Below are 18,369 nucleotides of genomic sequence, written 5' to 3'. Positions count from 1 at the left end.
CTGGGCAGCGTTGGCCCACACTTTCCTTGTGGAGACCGGGGGGAGCACTTTGCTCCTCTTGTCCCCACCAAGGAAAGTTTCAAACTTACCTGGAGAGGCCTGTTCGTCAGCTGCCCAGGTTGAAGCTGTCGGGTCAGGCTCTGAGGTCCCCCCCCCCCGCTTGCTTCCGGGTCGAAATGGCGTTGAGGGGCCCAGTGATGTAATTGGACCCTGATGTGCATGGATGCTTGAGCCTCCCACCTGACTCTGAGGGTCACCGACTCTGGTTGGCCGTATTCAGGAGGTTTCATCACATGAGCTCCCACCTCCAGCTGCCCCGCCCCCACCCTCCTGCCATTGGCCGCCCGACATGTCCCTCCCACGGCCAATTGGAAATGGACTCTTTGATCTCGATTGGATCATTCTTGACCATGAGTCAAACAGCCTTTTTATCCCCATCTCCAAAATTTTAAAACTAATAAATGAAAGTGTTTAGAGAAAGTGAAAAATAAAACACCTTTTTAAATGCCCCTTTTATGATTTTCCTCCCGGCTGTTTTGCTCCCAACAATATCCTGGAGATTAATCTTCAATTCCCGGAGACTCCAGGACAATCCTGGAGGGTTATCGGCGTCTGGCCTCATATGCCTGAAATATCGGGCGTGTTAAACTTGCAGCCGGTATTTTAACTGCCAATCCCCCACCCTCACCACTCGGTTCCCACCGGAATGCGGGGGGCGGGAGGCGAGTGGTGGTAAAATTCCCACCTGAATGTCAGGAGGTCATTCAAGTACAGGAGGGGGCCAGGGCAGCTGATCCTGATCCTGATCCTCATCCAGAGGTCACCGGATATACGGATACGGCAGCCAGTGGACGAGCAACCTAGAGGTTGTGAGTTCAAGTCCCACCAGGAAAATTTGTGAACTTGAGTTTAATAAATCTGGTCATTTGTGGGCTGACACCAGGAAAATTACAATTAAAACTGTTAAAAGAATGTAAGAACTGGCATTTATATAGTGCATTTCACGACCTCAGGATGTACCTAAGCCCTTCACAGCCAATGAAGCACTTTTTGAAGTGTAGTCACTGTTGTAATGTAGAAAACGCGGCAGACAATTTGTGCAGAGCAAGATCCCACAAATAGCAATGACATGAATGACCAGATAATTTGTTTTCCATGATGTTGGTTGAGGGATAAATATTGATCAGGTCAGCGGGGAGAACTCCCCTGTTCTTCGAAATAGAGGCCATGGGCCAGGATGTTGAACCTTTATAAAACACCAGTTCGGCCACAACTGGAGTATTGTGTCCAGTTCTGGGCACCACACTTTGGGAAAGATGTGAAGGCCTTAGAGAGGGTGCAGAAGAGATTTACTAGAATGATTCCAGGGATGAAGGACTTCAGTTACGTGGATAGACAGGAGAAGCTGGGGTTGTTCTCCTTGGAACAGAGAAGGTTGAGAGGAGATTTGATCGAGGTATTCAAAATCATGAAGGGTCTAGACAGAGTAGATAGAGAGAAACTGTTCCCATTGGCGGAAGGGTCAAAAACCAGAGGGCATAGATTTAAGGTGATTGGCAAAAGAACCAAAGGTGACATGAGGAAAAACTTTTTACACAGCGAGTGGTTAGGGTCTGGAATGCACTGCCCGAGGGGGTGGTGGAGGCAGATTCAATCATGGCCTTCAAAAGGGAACTGGATAAGTACTTGAAAGGAAAAAATTTGCAGGGCTACAGGGGATAGGGCGGGGGAGTGGGACTAGCTGGATTGATCTTGCATAGAGCCGGCGCGGACTCGATGGGCCGAATGGCCTCCTTCCGTGCTGTGACCTTTCTATGATTCTATGATTCGATGTAGTATATTTGGATTTTCAAAAGGCATTCGCTAAGGTGCCACATGAAAGGTTTTTACGCAAGATAAGGGCTCATAAGGTTGGGGGTAATATATTAGCATGGATTGAGGATTGGTTAACGGACAGAAAACAGAGAGTAGGGATAAACGGGTCATTCCCAGGTTGGCAGGCTGTAACTAGTGGGGTGCCACAAGGATCGGTGCTTGGGCCTCAGCTATTTACAATCTATATTAGTGATTAGATGAAGGGACCGAGTGTAATGTATCCAAGTTTGCAGACGATACCAAGCTAGGTGGGAAAGTAAGTCGTGGGGAGGACACAAAGAATCTGCAAAGGGATATAGACAGGTTAAGTGAGTGGGCAAGAAAGTGGCAGATGGAGTATAATGTGGGGAAATGTGAGGTTATTCACTTTGGTAGGAAGAATAGACAAACAGAATATTTTTTAAATGGTGAGAAACTATTAAATGTTGGTGTCCAGAGAGACTTGGGTGTCCTGGTGCAAGAAACACAAAAAGTTAGTTTGCAGGTACAGCAGATAATTAGGAAAGCAAATGGCATGCTGGCCTTTATTGCAAGGGGGTTGGAGTACAAGAGTAAGGAAGTCTTACTACAATTGTACAAGGCTTTAATGAGACCTCATCTGGAGTACTTTGTACAGTTTTGGTCTCCTTATCTAAGGAAGGATATACTTGCCTTAGAGGGGGTGCAACGAAGGTTCACTAGATTGATTCCTGGGATGAGAGGGTTGTCCTATGAGGAGAGATTGAGTAGAATGAGCCTATACTCTCTGGAGTTTAGAAGAATGAGAGGTGATCTCATTGAAACATATAAGATTCTGAGGGGGCTTGACAGGGTAGATGCTGAGAGATTGTTTCCCCTGGCTGGAAAGTCCAGAACCAGGGGTCATAGTCTCAGGATAAGGGGTCGGCCATTTAAGACTGAGATGAGGAGGAATTTCTTCATAGAATCATAGAAAATTAATGGCACAGAAGGAGGCCATTCGGCCCATCGTGTCCGCACTGGCTGAGAAACGAGCCACCCAGCCTAATCCCACTTTCCCGCACTTGGTCCGTAGCCCTGCAGGTCACGGGCTCTTCAGGTGCACATCCAGGTATTTTTTTAATGAGTTGAGGGTTTCTGCCTCTCCCACCCTCTCGGGCAGTGAGTTCCAGACCCCCACCTCCCTCTGGGTGAAAAGATTTTTCCTCATTTCAGCTCCAATCCCTCTACCAATCGCTTTAAATCTATGCCCCCTGGTTATTGACCCCTCCGCTAAGGGAAATAGGTCCTCCCTATCCACTCTAGCTGGGCCCCTCATAATTTTATACACCTCAATTAAATTACCCCTCAGCCTCCTCTGTTCCATAGAAAACAACCCCAGCCTATCCAGTCTTTCCTCATAGCTAAAATTCTCCAGTCCTGGCAACATCCTCGTAAATCTCCTCTGCACCCTCTCTAGTGCAATTACATCCTTCCTGTAATGTGGTGACCAGAACTGTACACAGTACTCAAGCTTTGGCCTAACTAGTGTTTTATACAGTTCCAGCATAACCTCCCTGCTCTTATATTCTATACCTCGGCTAATAAAGGAAAGTATCCCGTATGCTTTTTTAACCACCTTATCTATCTGTCCTGCTAACTTCAGGGATCTGTGGACATGTACTCCAAGATCCCTCACTTCCTCTACACCTCTCAGTATCCTCCCATTTATTGTGTACTCCTTTGCCTTGTTTTCTCTCCCCAAATGCATTACCTCACACTTCTCCGGATTGAATTCCATTTGCCACTTTTCTGCCCACCTGACCAGTCCATTGATATCTTCCTGCAGTCTACAGCTTTCCTCCTCACTATCAACCACACGGCCTATCTTTGTGTCATCCGCAAATTTCTTAATCATGCTCCCAACATTTAAGTCCAAATCTCAAATGTTTACCACAAAAAGCAAAGGACCGAGTACCGAGCCCTGCAGCACCCCACTGGAAACAGCCTTCCAGTCGCAAAAACACCCGTCGACCATTACCCTTTGCTTCCTGACACTGAGCCAATTTTGGATCCAATTTGCCACATTCCCTTGGATCCCATGGACCTTTACTTTTTTGACCAATCTGCCATGTGGGACATTGTCAAAAGCCTTGCTAAAATCCATGTAGATTACATCAATTACGCCACCCTCATCGATCCTCCTTGTCACCTCCTTGAAAAATTCAATCCAGATAGTCAGACATGACTTTCCCTTAACAAACCCATGCTGACTGTCCTTGATTAGTCCGTGCCTTTCTAAGTGATGGTTTATCCTGTCCCTCAGAATTGATTCAAATAATTTGTGATACAGAACCGGTTTATACCCCTGAGGGGCAAGAACTATACTTGCCAAAAAAAACAGCCATGGACAACTAAAGAGGTAAGGGACAGTATAAGACATAAAGAAAGGGCATACAAAAAGGCAAAAAATGGCACAGATCCTGGCGAATGGGAAAGATACAAAGATTAACAAAGGGTCACAAAACAGATAGTAAGAGCTGCAAAAAGAGAGTGTGAAAAGAAACTAGCAAGGGATATCAAAACCAATACGAAGAACTTTTATAGTTATATTAGGAAAAAGAGGGTGGTCAGGAGCAGTGTTGGCCCCTTAAAAACTGAAAGTGGGGATACTGTCATTGACAATGGGGAAATGGCGGACATGTTGAATAATTACTTTGCGTCAGTATTTACAGGAGCAAAAGAGGATAGCATGCCGGAAATCCCAAGAAAACTAATATTGAATCGGGGACAGGGACTCAATAAAATTAACATAAGTAAAACAACAGTGATGAAGAAAATAATAGCACTAAAGAGTGACAAATCCCCAGGACCAGATGGTTTCCATCCCAGGGTTTTAAAGGAAGTAGGTGAGCACATTGCAGATGCCTTAACTATAATCTTTCAAAGTTCTCTATATTCAGGAACTGTCCCTCTGGATTGGAAAATTGCACGTCACTCCGCTTTTTAAGAAAGGAGAGAGAGGGAAATCGGGGAATTATAGACCAGTTAGCCTAACATCTGTTGTGGGGAAAATGCTGGAGTCTATAATTAAGGATAGGAGGACTGTACACCTCGAGAATTTTCAATTAATCAGAGAGAGCCAGCATGGATTTGTGAAAGGTAGGTCGCGCCTGACAAACCTGATCGAATGTTTTGAAGAGGTGACTAAAGTAGTGGACAGGGGAATGTCAATGGATGTTATTTATATGGACGTCCAGAAGGCATTTGATAAAGTCCCATATAAGAGACTGTTAGTTAAGATAGAAGCCCATGGAATCGAGGGAAAAGTACGGACTTGGTTAGGAAGTTGGCTGAGCGAAAGGCGACAGAGAGTAGGGATAATGGGTAGGTACTCACATTGGCAGGATGTGACTAGTGGAGTCCCGCAGGGATCTGTCTTGGGGCCTCAATTATTCACAATATTTATTAACGACTTAGATGAAGGCATAGAAAGTCTCATATCTAAGTTTGCCGATGTCACAAAGATTGGTGGCATTGTAAGCAGTGTCGATGAAAACATAAAATTACAAAGCGATATTGATAGATTAGGTGAATGGGCAAAACTGTGGCAAATGGAATTCAATGTAGACAAATGTGAGGTCATCCACTTTGGATCAAAAAAGGATAGAACAGGGTACCTTCTAAATTGTAAAATGTTAAAGACAGTGGATGTCCAAAGGGACTTAGGAGTTCAGGTACATAGATCATTGAAGTGTCATGAACAGGTGCAGAAAATAATCAACAAGGCTAATGGAATGCTGGCCTTTATATCGAGAGTACAAGGGGGCAGAAGTTATGCTGCAGCTATACAAAACCCTGGTTAGACCGCACCTGGAGTACTGTGAGCAGTTCTGGGCACCGCACCTTCGGAAGGACATATTGGCCTTGGAGGGAGTGCAGCATAGGTTTACTAGAATGATACCCGGACTTCAAGGGTTAAGTTACGAGGAGAGATTACACAAATTGGGGTTGTATTCTCTCGAGTTTCGAAGGTTAAGGGGTGATCTGATCGAAGTTTATAAGATATTAAGGAGAACGGATAGGGTGGATAGAGAGAAACTATTTCCGCTGGTTGGGGATTCTAGGAGTAGGGGGCACAGTCTAAAAATTAGAGCCAGACCTTTCAGGAGTGAGATTAGAAAACATTTCTACACACAAAGGGTTGTAGAAGTTTGGAACTCTCTTCCGCAAACGGCAATTGATACTAGCTCAATTGCTAATTTTAAATCTGAGATAGATAGCTTTTTGGCAACCAAAGGTATTAAGGGATATGGGCCAAAGGCAGGTATATGGAGTTAGATCACAGATCAGCCATGATCTTATCAAATGGCGGAGCAGGCACGAGGGGCTGAATGGCCCACTCCTGTTCCTATGTTCCGATGTTTCTATAATGTCTCCACCACCGAGGTTAGACTGACTGGCCTGTAATTACTCAGTCTATCCTTTGCTCCCTTTTTAAACAACGGTAAAACGTTAGCAGTCCTCCAATCCTCTGGAAAATTATTGTTAAAGCCTCCGCTATTTCCTCCCTGAATTCTTTTAACAGCCTGGGATACATTTCATCCGACCCTGGTGATTTATCTACTTTCAAACATGCTAATCCCTTTAATACTTCCTCTCTCACTATGTTTATCCCATCCAATATTTCACATAGAAACATAGACATTGAAAATAGGAGCAGGAGTAGGCCATTCGGCCCTTCGAGCCTGCTCCGCCATTCAATATGATCATGGCTGATCCTCTATCTCAATACCATATTCCCGCTCTCTCCCCATACCCATTGATACCTTTTGTGTCTAGAAATCCATCCATCTCCTTCTTAAATATATTCAGTGACTTGGTCTCCACAGCGTTCTGTGGTAGAGAATTCCACAGGTTCACCACCCTCTGAGTGAGGAAATTTCTCCTCATCTCAGTCCTAATTGTCCTACCCCCTATCCTGAGATTGTGACCCCTCGTTCTGGACCCCCCAACCAGGGGAAACATCCTCCCTGCATCCTGTCTGTCTCGCCCTGTCAGAATTTTATATGTTTCAATGAGATCCCCTCTCATTCTTCTAAACTCGAGTGAATACAGGCCGAGTCGACCCAATCTCTCCTCATACGACAGTCCTGCCATCCCAGGAATCAGTCTGGTGAACCTTCGCTGCACTCCCTCTATGGCAAGTATATCCTTTCTTAGGTAAGGAGACCAAAACTGCACACAATACTCCAGGTGTGGTCTCACCAAGGCCCTGTTTAACTGCAGTAAGACATCCTTGCTCCTGTACTCAAATCCTCTTGCAATGAAGGCCAACATACCATTCACACTCCTCCTCCTCCTTAACTTCAATCCCTGTATCATCTCTCCCCTTTGTTAAGACAGACGCAAAGTATTCATTAAGAACCACACTCACATCTTCCGCCTCCACACGTAGCTTATCTTTTTGGTCTCTAATAGGCCCTATTCTTTCCTTAGTTATCCTCTTGCTCTTCATGTATTTATAAAACATCTTTGGGTTTTCTTTGATTTTACCTGCTAATATGTTTTCATGCCCTCTCTCTGCTTTCCTAATTTCCTTTTTAACATCACCCCTGCACTTTGTTTACTCCTCTAAGCTTTCCGTAGTATTGAGTTCCCGGTGTCTATCATAGGCTTTCTTTTTCTGCCTTATCTTACTCTGAATGCTTCTTGACATCCAGGGGGCTCTAGATTTGTCAGCCCCTCCCTTTTTCTTTGTGGGAACATGTTTACCCTGAACCCCTTGAATCACCCCTTTGAATGAGTCCCACTGCTCTGACACTGATTTACCTTCACGTATCTGTTTCCAGTTTACTTCTGCTAAATCACTTCTCAGTAAAATTGGACTTTCCCCAATTGAAAACTTTAACTCCAGCTCTGTCTTTATCCTTTTCCATAACTATGCTAAAACTAACTGAATTATGATCACTACCACCAAAATGTTCTCCCACTGATACTCCTTCCACCTCCCCCTCTTCATTTCCGAGAACTAAGTCCAGAACTGCCTCCCCTCTCATTGTGCTTGCTAGATACTGGCTAAAAAATTCTCCTGTGTGCAATTTAAGATTTCTGCGCCCTCCATACCATTCACACTGATTGTATCCTAGTTAATATTCGGGTAGTTAAAATCCCTGACTATTACTGCCCTATTCTTTTTGTACTTCTCAGAAATTTGCCTACATATTTGCTCCTCTATCTCCCTCTGACTGTTTGGGGGTCTATAGTACACTCCCAGCAGTGTGACTGCCTCTTTTTTTGTTCTTCAGCTCAACCCATAAGGCCTCATTTGATGATCCTTCTAAAATATCATCTTTCCTCACAGCTGTAATTGTTTCCTTGATCAAAATTGCCAACCCCCCCTCCTTTTTTATCGCGTCTGAAAACCCTGTAACCAGGGACGTTGAGCTGCCAGTCCTGCCCCTCTTTAAGCCATGTTTCTGTAATAGTTGAGATATTGTATTGCCACGTGTCTATCTGTGCCCTCAGCTCATCCGCCTTATTTCCTATACTCCTTGCATTGAGGTAAATACATTTAAGGACTGCCAAACTCCTCTGAGGGTTGTGAATCTTTGGAATTCTCTACCCCACACAGCTATGGATGCTCAGTCGTTGAGTGTATTCAAGGCGGAGATAGATAGATTTTTGGACTATTTTTTTGATAGGGGAATCGAGGGATATGGGGATCGGACAGGAAAGTGGAGTTGAGGTTGAAGATCAGCCATGATCTTATTGAATGGCGGAGCAGGTTCGAGGGGCCGTATGGCCTTAGGAACATAGGAACAGAGGAACAGGAGTAGGCCATTCAGCCCCTCGTGCCTGCTCCGCCATTTGATAAGATCATGGCTGATCTGTGATCTAACTCCATATACCTGTCTTTGGCCCATATCCCTTAATACCTTTGGTTGCCAAAAAGCTATCTATCTCACATTTAAATTTAGCAATTGAGCTAGTATCAATTGCTGTTTGCGGAAGAGAGTTCCAAACTTCTACCACCCTTTGTGGGCAGAAATGTTTTCTAATCTCACTCCTGAAAGGTCTGGCTCTAATTTTTAGACTGTGCCCCCTACTCCTAGAATCCCCAACCAGCGGAAATAGTTTCTCTCTATCCACCCTATCTGTTCCCCTTAATATCTTATAAACTTCGATCAGGTCACCCCTTAACCTTCTAAACTCTAGAGAATACAACCCCAATTTGTGTAATCTCTCCTCGTAACTTAACCCTTGAAGTCCGGGTATTATTCTAGTAAACCTACGCTGCACTCCCTCCAAGGCCAATATGTCCTTCCGAAGGTGCGGTGCCCAGAACTGCTCACAACACTCCAGGTGCGGTCTAACCAGGGTTTTGTATAGCTAATCAGGGTTTTGTATAGCTTCTCCTACTCCTATTTCTTATGTTCTTATGGGATCTTCTACATCCACCTGAGAGGGCAGACGGGGCCTCGGTTTAACATCTCATCTGAAAGACGGCACCTCTGACAGTGCAGCACTCCCTCAGTACTGCACTGGGAGTTTTTGCCTGGTTTATATGCTTAAGTCCCTGGAGTAACACCTGTTGGATTATCGTAAAAACCTAACTGGTTCATTAATGTCCTTCAGGGAAGGGAAGCTACCATTCCTGTCCCACACCATGTGGTTGGCACTTGGGGAAAGGCAATAAATACAGGTTTACCAGTGTCGGCCGCAATCCAGGAACAAACTGAATACATTGTGAAGTGACTATCCTGGAAATGTTTCCCTCACTGGTCCGGTACACTGAGAGAAACTATAGTGCGCAGCACAGACTGTGGGTTGAACCTGGAACCCACCTCGTCTGTGTTGCTCGGTGCCACAGACATTCTGACTTCATTGGTCTAGACACAGAATCCACAGCACAGAAAGAGGCCATTCAGCCCAAAAGAGAAGGCTGAGGGGCACCCTAATCTATAAGATTATGGAAGGGTTTGATAGGGTCGATGTAGAGAAGGTGTTTCCACTTGTGGGGGAGACCAGAACTAGGGGCCGTAAATATAAGATAGTCACTAATAAATCAAATAGGGAATTCAGGAGAAACTTCTTTACCCAGAGAGTGGTTAGAATGTGGAACTCGCTCCCACAAGGAGTAGTTAGAACATAAGAAATAGGAGCAGGAGTAGGCCAATCGGCCCCTCGAGCCTGCTCTGCCATTCAATAAGATCATGGCTGATCTGGTCCTAACCTCAAATCTAAAATCATGTCCAATTTCCTGCCCGCTCCCCGTAACCCCTAATTCCCTTTACTTCTAGGAAACTGTCTATTTCTGTTGAGTTGAACAGTACAAATACATTTAAGGGAAAGCTGGATAATCACATGAGGGAGAAAGGAATGGAAGGATATGCTGATAGGGTGAGATGAAGTAGGGAGGGAGGAGGCTCAGGAAAAGCATAAACACCAGCATCGACCTGTTGGGCCGAATGGCCTGTTTCTGAGCTGTACATTCTATGTAATTCTATGTAACTGGTCTGTGCTGGTTCACACTCCACACCAGCCTATCTCCCCCACTCGAATTACCTCTTCCCACCGTGCCCCTCCCCCCATACTCCCCTAGTCCTGTTCCTTCATTACAACAGTGACAAAACTTCCAAAAGTACTTTATCGGTGGTAAAGCGCTTTGGGACATCGTGAGGTGGTGAAAGGAGCTGTAGAAATACGAGTTCTTTTTCATTCTTCTTTCTCCCTCAGGATAGGAATCTGCCCCTTCCCTTGAAACGCAGAGAGCAGCCGTTTCTCCAGGGCCTTACCTGGGTGAAGCCGAGTCTTTGCCTGGGAGCTCTCGCGCTTCCCGGCCTTGTTCAGGCGTTGTTTGGCACCGTGGATCTCATTCTGCCATTCCGAGGGGTCCCGGCACTCTGCCGGGTTGGTGCGGCCTTCCGGGAGGTGCCGGGAGTCCATGCCCTCCCTTCCTCGGTAGCCTCCGTTCTTCCTCTCCGCGGCTCGCTCCGCCTTCTGCTCCACCATGTGGGGTCTTGGTACCAGGGGCGACCAGGCTTCCAGGTGCGTCTTTGCCTGGAGGGTGGGGGATTTGATGGCGGGAGGGGGAATCGGGGGTGGAGGAAGCTCTAAGGTTGCAAAAACAAAAAAATAATTTATTTTTTAATCAAGTTTTCGTGTTTTGAACTCACTCCTGCAATAATCTTGCTGCCAATCCTATGACAAGTACAACTTGCATTTATATAGCACCTTTAACATAGTAAAACGTCCCAGGGTGCTTCACAGGAGCGATTATCAAACTAAAATTTGACATTGAGCCACATAAGAAGATATTAGGACAGGTGACCCAAAGCTTGGTCAAAGAGGTAGGTTTTAAGGAGCGTCTTAAAGGAGGAGAGAGAGGTAGAGAGGGGGAGAGGTTTAGGGAGGGAATTCCAGAGCTTAACTTCTAGGCAGCTGAAGGCACGGCCACCAATGGTGTCATAGGTATGGCACTGGAGGAGGCCATTCAACCCATCGTGCCTCTGCTGGCTCTTTTGAAACTGCCATCCAATTAGTCCCACTCTCCTGATCTTTCCCCATAGCCCTGTAAATGTTTTTCTTCAAGTATTTATCCAATTCCCTTTTGAAAGTTAGTATTGAATCTGCTTCCACCGCCCTTTCAGGCAGCGCATTCCAGATCAGAACAACTCACTGAGTAAAAAATTGTTTCCGCATGTCGCCTCTGGTTATTTTGCCGATCACCTTAAATCTGTGTCCTCTGGTTACCGACCCTCCTGCCACTGGAAACAGTTTCTCCTTATTTACTCTGTCAAAACCCTTCATAATTTTGAACACCTCTGTTAAATCTCCCCTTAACCTTCTCAGTTCTAAGGAGAACAATCCCAGCTTCTCCAGTCTCTCCACATAACTGAAGTCCCTCATCCCTGGCACCATTCTAGTGAATCTCCTCTGCACCCTGTCTAAGGCCTTGACATCCTTCCTAAAGTGTGGTGCCCAGAATTGAACACAATACTCCAGCTGAGGCCTAACCAGTGATTTATAAAGTTTTAGCCTAACTTCCTTGCTTCTGTACTCTGTGCCTCAATTAATGAAGCCCAGGATCCCAAATGCCTTTTTAACAGCCTTCTCAACTTGTCCTGCCACCTTCAAAGATTTGTGTATGTGCACCCCCAGGTCTCTCTGTTCCTGCACCCCCTTTAAAATTATACCATTTAGTTTATATTGCCTCTCCTCATTCTTCCTACCAAAATGTATCACTTCACACTTCTCTGTGTTAAATTTCATCTGCCCTGTGTCTGCCCATTTCACCAGTCTGTTTATGTCCTCTTGAAGTCTGTTACTGTCCTCCTCACTGTTTACTACATTTCCGAGTTACGTGTCATCTGCAAACTTTGAAATTATACCCTCTATACCCAAGTCCAGGTCATTAATATGTATCAAAAAGAGCAGTGGTCCTAATACTGACCCCTGGGGAACACCACTGTATACTTCCCTCCAGTCTGAAAAACAACCGTTCATCACTACTCTCTGCTTTCTGTCCCCGAGCCAATTTTGTATCCCTGCTGCCACTGTCCCTTTAATCCTTCAATTTTTCTTGCAAGTATATCATGTGGTACTTTATCAAATGCCTTTTGAAAGTCCATATACAATTGGCAAAAGAACCAGAGGGGAGATGACGAGAATTTTTTTTACGCAACGAGTTGTTCTGATCTGGAATGCGCTGCCTGAAAGGGCGGTGGAAGCAGATTCAATAATAACTTTCAAAAGGGAATTGGATAAATACTTGAAAAGGAAAAGTTTGCAGGGCTCTGGGGTAAGAGCGGGGGAGTGGAACTAATTGGATGGCTCTTTCAAATATCCGGCACAGGCATGATGGGCCGAATGGCCTCCTTCTGTGCTGTATAATTCCATGATTCCTGCTCTCTCCGTATAGCCCTCGATCTTAGAATCATAGAATGGTTACAACACGGAATGAGGCTATTTGGCCCATCGAGTCCATGCCGGCTCTCTGCAAGAGCAATCAGCTAGTCCCACTCCTCCGCCCTATCCCCTGTAGCCCTGCAAATTTTTTCCTTTCAAATACTTATCCAGTTCCCTTTTGAAGGCCATGATTGAATCTGCCTCCACCACCCCCTCGGGCAGTGCATTCCAGATCCTAAACACTCGCTGTGTAAAAAAGTTTTTCCTCATGTCACCTTTGGTTCTTTTGCCAATCACCTTAAATCTATGCCCTCTGGTTCTTGACCCTTCCACCAATGGGAACAGTTTCTCTCTATCTACTCTGTCGAGACCCTTCATGATTTTGAACACCGCGATCAAATCTCCTCTCAACCTTCTCTGTTCCAAGGAGAACAACCCCAGCTTCTCCAGTCTATCCACGTAACTAAAGCCCTTCTTCAATCTTCAAAATGTTTATCTGCTCTTTTAAAAGATGTGATGGTGTCTGCCTCAATGACTCCCTGTGGCAAGGCATTCCTAGCATTCCATTCTGCACAAAGAAATTTCTCCTAACCTCTCTCCTCACTCTCTCGGTGAGAGTTTTAAATTGAGGATCCTTGGTCCAACCAGAGGAAGTAATCTTTTTCCCTGTTCACTCTCATCAAATGTCTGCATCATTTCTTAAACTCTATTAAATCTCCTCTTAGTCTCCACTGCTCCAGTGGAACCAGCCCTAATATCTCAGGTCTCTCACTACACCAATGAGGATGTGCCCCAGAGAATTCTTCAAGGTTCTCTTGACAACTTTCCCTGAGTGAGTCCACCAATTACGGACGACCCACGATGCCTCCCCGCCCTCCATCATAGCATTCTTGGCCTAAAGTTAAGCCGTTCAGGTTTATTTTCCTTGTGTCTTATTCCCTCTCAAGCCCCAAACCATGTTTGATTGGCCAAGGTGGTAGACAACTGACTCTTTGGGGGGGTCAATTTTGACTTTTGGTCGTCCTCCTGTTCGAGTGATGAAGAGGCTCCCCCTGCTTCCCACTCCCCCTTCCCCCCGCACCTCCCTCCCTCCTCTCCCTGCTCCCCCCCGCTCCTGAACCCCTGCCCCCCGCTGCAACCCCTCTCCCCCTTCTCCCCGCCCCACCCGCCCCCGCATACCCTGGTCCCCATTTCCCCCGCACCCCGGGAGCCCCCCCTCTCCCAACACCCCTTGCACCCCCCTCACCCCGCTCCCCCTGGTACCCCCTCACCCCGCTCTGTCCGGTACCCCCCTCGCCCCGCTCCCCCCCGGTACCCCCTCACCCCGCTCCCCCCCGGTACCCCCTCACCCCGCTCCCCCCCAGTTCCCCCTCCTCCCCGCTCCCCCCTCCTCCCCGCACCTCCTGTGATTTTGAGGTTCCGGCCTCATTTAAATCTGACAGGCGATTTTCGGGGAGCCAAACAAGAGCCCCAGTGCAGCTCGCCGGACCGAGGCCTCAGGGTCAGGCCTAGGCGGCCGCCAGCAATTGAAGTGTTGAGGGGAATCATGGAGGTGGGCGTCCTGGGGTGGGGGTGAGTTCTGGGGGCCGGGTGTTGCTGAGGGTGGTGGTCTCGGCAGGGGTGGGTGGGGGCCCGGAGGGTGTGGGTCCTGTGGGGGGGATCGTGGAGGGTGGGGGCCTCAGGGGCGGGGGTCACGGGGTGTCAGAAGCCCAGATTAATTGGAGACTTGCTGTTGGCTGTGGCCTCTTCAGTTTTCCATGGCTCCTGGACCCGGTCGGAGTGAGCACGGACCAGGTTCCAATCGGGTCACAGGTCATAAGGCCCCCATTTCCATATTAAAGGGTGCCGCTATTCAAAATAGCGCCGGCCGCGTTACCAGTGGTAACAAGGGTGGTAAGGCTACTGACCGCATTCTGAGGCTGTTAACTTTGGGAGAAAGGAGTCAGAATTGACCCCTGGAGTCTCTGAACAACAAGAGAGCAGAAGGTGGGGTGAAACCCATCGCTGGTTCTCCCATCTGAGGATCCTCAGCTCCGCTCATTACCGCTCCCCCTCCAACCCCGGCAAGGCAGCCGTGAGAGACTCGAGTTCCACTGGGCCAGAGTCTTCCAGTGCCACGCCCTCTTCCAGCGAAGACTTCGTGGGACGCACTGATTTTCTCCCCCCTACTCTTTCAACGTGCTGACTCCTTGCTGGGGTGTAGGTTCCACAAACACCCGTCACCCTCCAATACTTCACCCAAGTGGCCATTCTTCATGTGTAAGCCCGGACAGTCAGCGTCAGCAGGGCATTCAACCATGAGGAGCATCACAGCTGAACCTGATCCTTTCTTGACTTTTTGCCCATGCATGCGCACGCACACACACACACACACACACACACACACACGCACACACACACACACGCACACACACGCACACACACACGCACACACACGCACGCACACACGCCGCACGCGCGCGCGCACACACACACACACACACGCACACACACGCACGCACACACGCCGCACGCGCGCGCGCACACACACACACACACACACACACACACACATGCGCGCACACTTTCCAGTAGGGGGTCACTCAGGAACAATTCCCCCCTCCTTAACCAAAGGCTGCGGAGGGCAAAGTGCAGCAAAACCCCCCCCCCCATACTGCTGAGATCAGCCAACTCAGCACAGGTTGAGGGTTGAACCTGCAGCCTTCTTTGGTTGTATGTCAGAAGGTCGTGCGTTCAAGTCCTGCTCTCGAGACTCGAGCCCATAATCCAGACCGACACGTCCAGTATCAGCACTGAGGGAGTGCTGCACTGTCAGAGGTGCCGTCTTTCGGATGACCCTCTCAGGTGGACGTAAAAGATCCCATGGCCACTATTTCGAAGAAGACAAAGGGTCTAGGCAGAGTAGATAGAGAGAAACTGTTCCCATTGGTGGAAGGGTCAAGAACCAGAGGACATAGATTTAAGGTGATTGGCAAAAGAACCAAAGGTGAAATGAGAAAAAACTTTTTTACACAGCGAGTGGTTAGGATCTGGAATGCACTGCCCGAGGGGGTGGTGGAGGCAGATTCAATCATGGCCTTCAAAAGGTAACTGGATAAGTACTTGAAGGGAAAAAATTTGCAGGGTTACGGGGAAAGGGCGGAGGAGTGGGACTTGCTGGATTGCTCTTGCATAGAGCCAGCGCGGACTCGATGGGTCAAATCGCCTCCTTCCATGCTGTAACCTGTCTATAGAAGTCAATAAAATAATGAGGGGCATAGATAAGGTCGATAGTCAAAATCTTTTCCCAAAGGTAGGGGAGTCTATAACGAGGGGGCATAGATTTAAGGTGAGAGGGGAGAGATACAAAAGGGTCCAGAGGGGCAATTTTTTCACTCAAAGGGTGGTGAGTGTCTGGAACGAGCTGCCAGAGGCAGTAGTAGAGGCGGGTACAATTTTGTCTTTTAAAAAGCATTTGGACAGTTACATGGGTAAGATGGGTATGGAGGGATATGGGCCAAGTGCAGGCAATTGGGACTAGCTTAGTGGTATAAACTGGGCGACATGGACATGTTGGGCCGAAGGGCCTGTTTCCATGTTGTAAACTTCTATGATTCTATGATTCTAAGAGCAGGGGAGTACGCCACGGTGACCTGGGCCAATATTTATCCCACAAACAACACCATCGATTATTCAGTCATTTCTCTCATTGCTGTTTGTGGGATCTTGCTGTGCGCAAATTGGCTGCCGCGTTTCCTACATTACAACAACGACAACACTTCAAAAATGAAAGGCGCTGCATGAATGTGAGTCCTTTCTTTATGACTCGGTTCCTCAATGGACTTCGCAATTTACTCGTTGAGCCATCATGTGTGGAGGTGGGGAGAAGCTGACAGCACTGACAGCGTTAACGGAATGAAAAAAAATATGAAAACAATGGAGCTGTTCAGGAATAATTCTGCAATCCCACTGGAAGCGTTTAATATTCATCAAAGAAGGCAAAGGTTTGAGGCCTTCATGCCTGCATCCTGTTTAATTCAAAACATCTGGATTCCACAGTGACCCAATGGAATGACCTCTAATTAAATACCCTGTTCTTCTTCAATCTAATTTACCTCAGACAAAACCACATTGCATTCCCCGGTCATGGAGTCAGTTTCTTCATTACACCATCACCCTTGGCAATGACTTCCTAATATCAGGGGTTTAGGCACAAACCCCACCCCCTCCCCCCGATCTATTTTAATCTTCTGTTTGATTATTGCAGTTCTCTCAACCCAATCCTACACCCACAGGCCAACTTCTCTTGCGATTGAATCTGGGAACGACTAGCATTAATTTTCCTCGGACCTGGTTCCAACTCTCCCTGCCTCTCGTTACCATCTTGGCTTTTAACATTTTTTACATTATTTCCCCCGCCCACTCCTTCGATTTTACCTTGTCCACTCCAAAAACTTGGTGATTCCGGCTCCAGGATAATTCCACAGATAACCTGCCACAGGTACAGTGTCCATGCGGGCTGGGGTTTATATATAGATAACGACAGATACCCGGGAGTGAGTTACAGGCTGGAATCTAATCGAGGGGTTCGGGGGGTTTATATATAGATAACGACAGATACCCGGGAGTGAGTTACAGGCTGGAATCTAATCGAGGGGTTCGGGGGGTTTATATATGGAATAACAGATACCCGGGAGTGAGTTACAGGCTGGAATCTAATCGAGGGGTTCGGGGGGTTTATATATAGAATAACAGATACCCGGGAGTGAGTTACAGGCTGGAATCTAATCGAGGGGTTCGGGGGGTTTATATATGGAATAACAGATACCCGGGAGTGAGTTACAGACTGGAATCTAATCAAGGGGTTCGGGGGTGTTTATATATAGAATAACAGATACCCGGGAGTGAGTTACAGGCTGGAATCTAATCGAGGGGTTCGGGGGGTTTATATATAGAATAACAGATACCTGGGAGTGAGATACAGGCTGGAATCTAATCGAGGGGTTCGGGGGGTTTATATATAGAATAACAGATATCCGGGAGTGAGTTACAGGCTGGAATCTAATCGAGGGGTTCGGGGGGTTTATATATAGAATAACAGATACCCGGGAGTGAGTTACAGGCTGGAATCTAATCGAGGGGTTCGGGGGGTTTATATATAGAATCACAGAAACAAATTTGAAAATGCTTAACTGGAGGAGGGCTAATTTCAGTGAGTTAAAAAGGGATCTTGCCCAGGTGGATTGGAATCAAAAATTGGTCGGCAAAATAGTAATTAAACAATGGGAGGCCTTCACGGATGAGTTGGTTCGGGTGCAGAGTGGACAGATTCCTACGAGGGGGGAAGGAAGGACATCCAAAGCTAGAGCTCCCTGGATGACTAAAGATATCGAGATTAAAATGAAACAGGAAAAGGAGGCTTATGATGAATGTAAGGTTCATAATACAGTGGAGAACCAGGCTGAATAGAGAGAGTACAGAGGAGATCTAAAAAAGGGAATAAGAGGAGCAAAGAGAGAGAATGAGAATAGATTAGCGGCTAACATAAAAGGGAATCCAAAAGTCTTTTATAAACATATAAATAATAAAAGGGTAGTTAAAGGAAGTGTGGGGCCGATTAGGGACAAAAAAGATCTTCTTATGGAGGTAGAGGGCATGGGTGAGATA

General features: G+C 46.9%; 1 protein-coding gene across 5 annotated transcripts in view; it reads right to left on the bottom strand.

Moving 5' to 3' along the window:
• The window catches only part of robo1 (roundabout, axon guidance receptor, homolog 1 (Drosophila)), a 359,932-nt gene that overhangs the window by 3,462 nt on the left and 338,101 nt on the right, over positions 1-18,369 (bottom strand). For all 5 annotated transcript variants that reach the window (XM_067993416.1, XM_067993419.1, XM_067993420.1 and 2 more), the window contains one exon: positions 10,611-10,928. In XM_067993416.1, coding sequence (XP_067849517.1) covers positions 10,611-10,928 — 318 coding nt within the window. The remainder of the gene's footprint in view (positions 1-10,610; positions 10,929-18,369) is intronic.

The sequence above is a fragment of the Heptranchias perlo genome, chromosome 11, assembly GCF_035084215.1.
Source record: "Heptranchias perlo isolate sHepPer1 chromosome 11, sHepPer1.hap1, whole genome shotgun sequence".
NCBI lineage: Eukaryota > Metazoa > Chordata > Chondrichthyes > Hexanchiformes > Hexanchidae > Heptranchias > Heptranchias perlo.
This window is presented reverse-complemented; position numbering and strand designations above follow the sequence as displayed.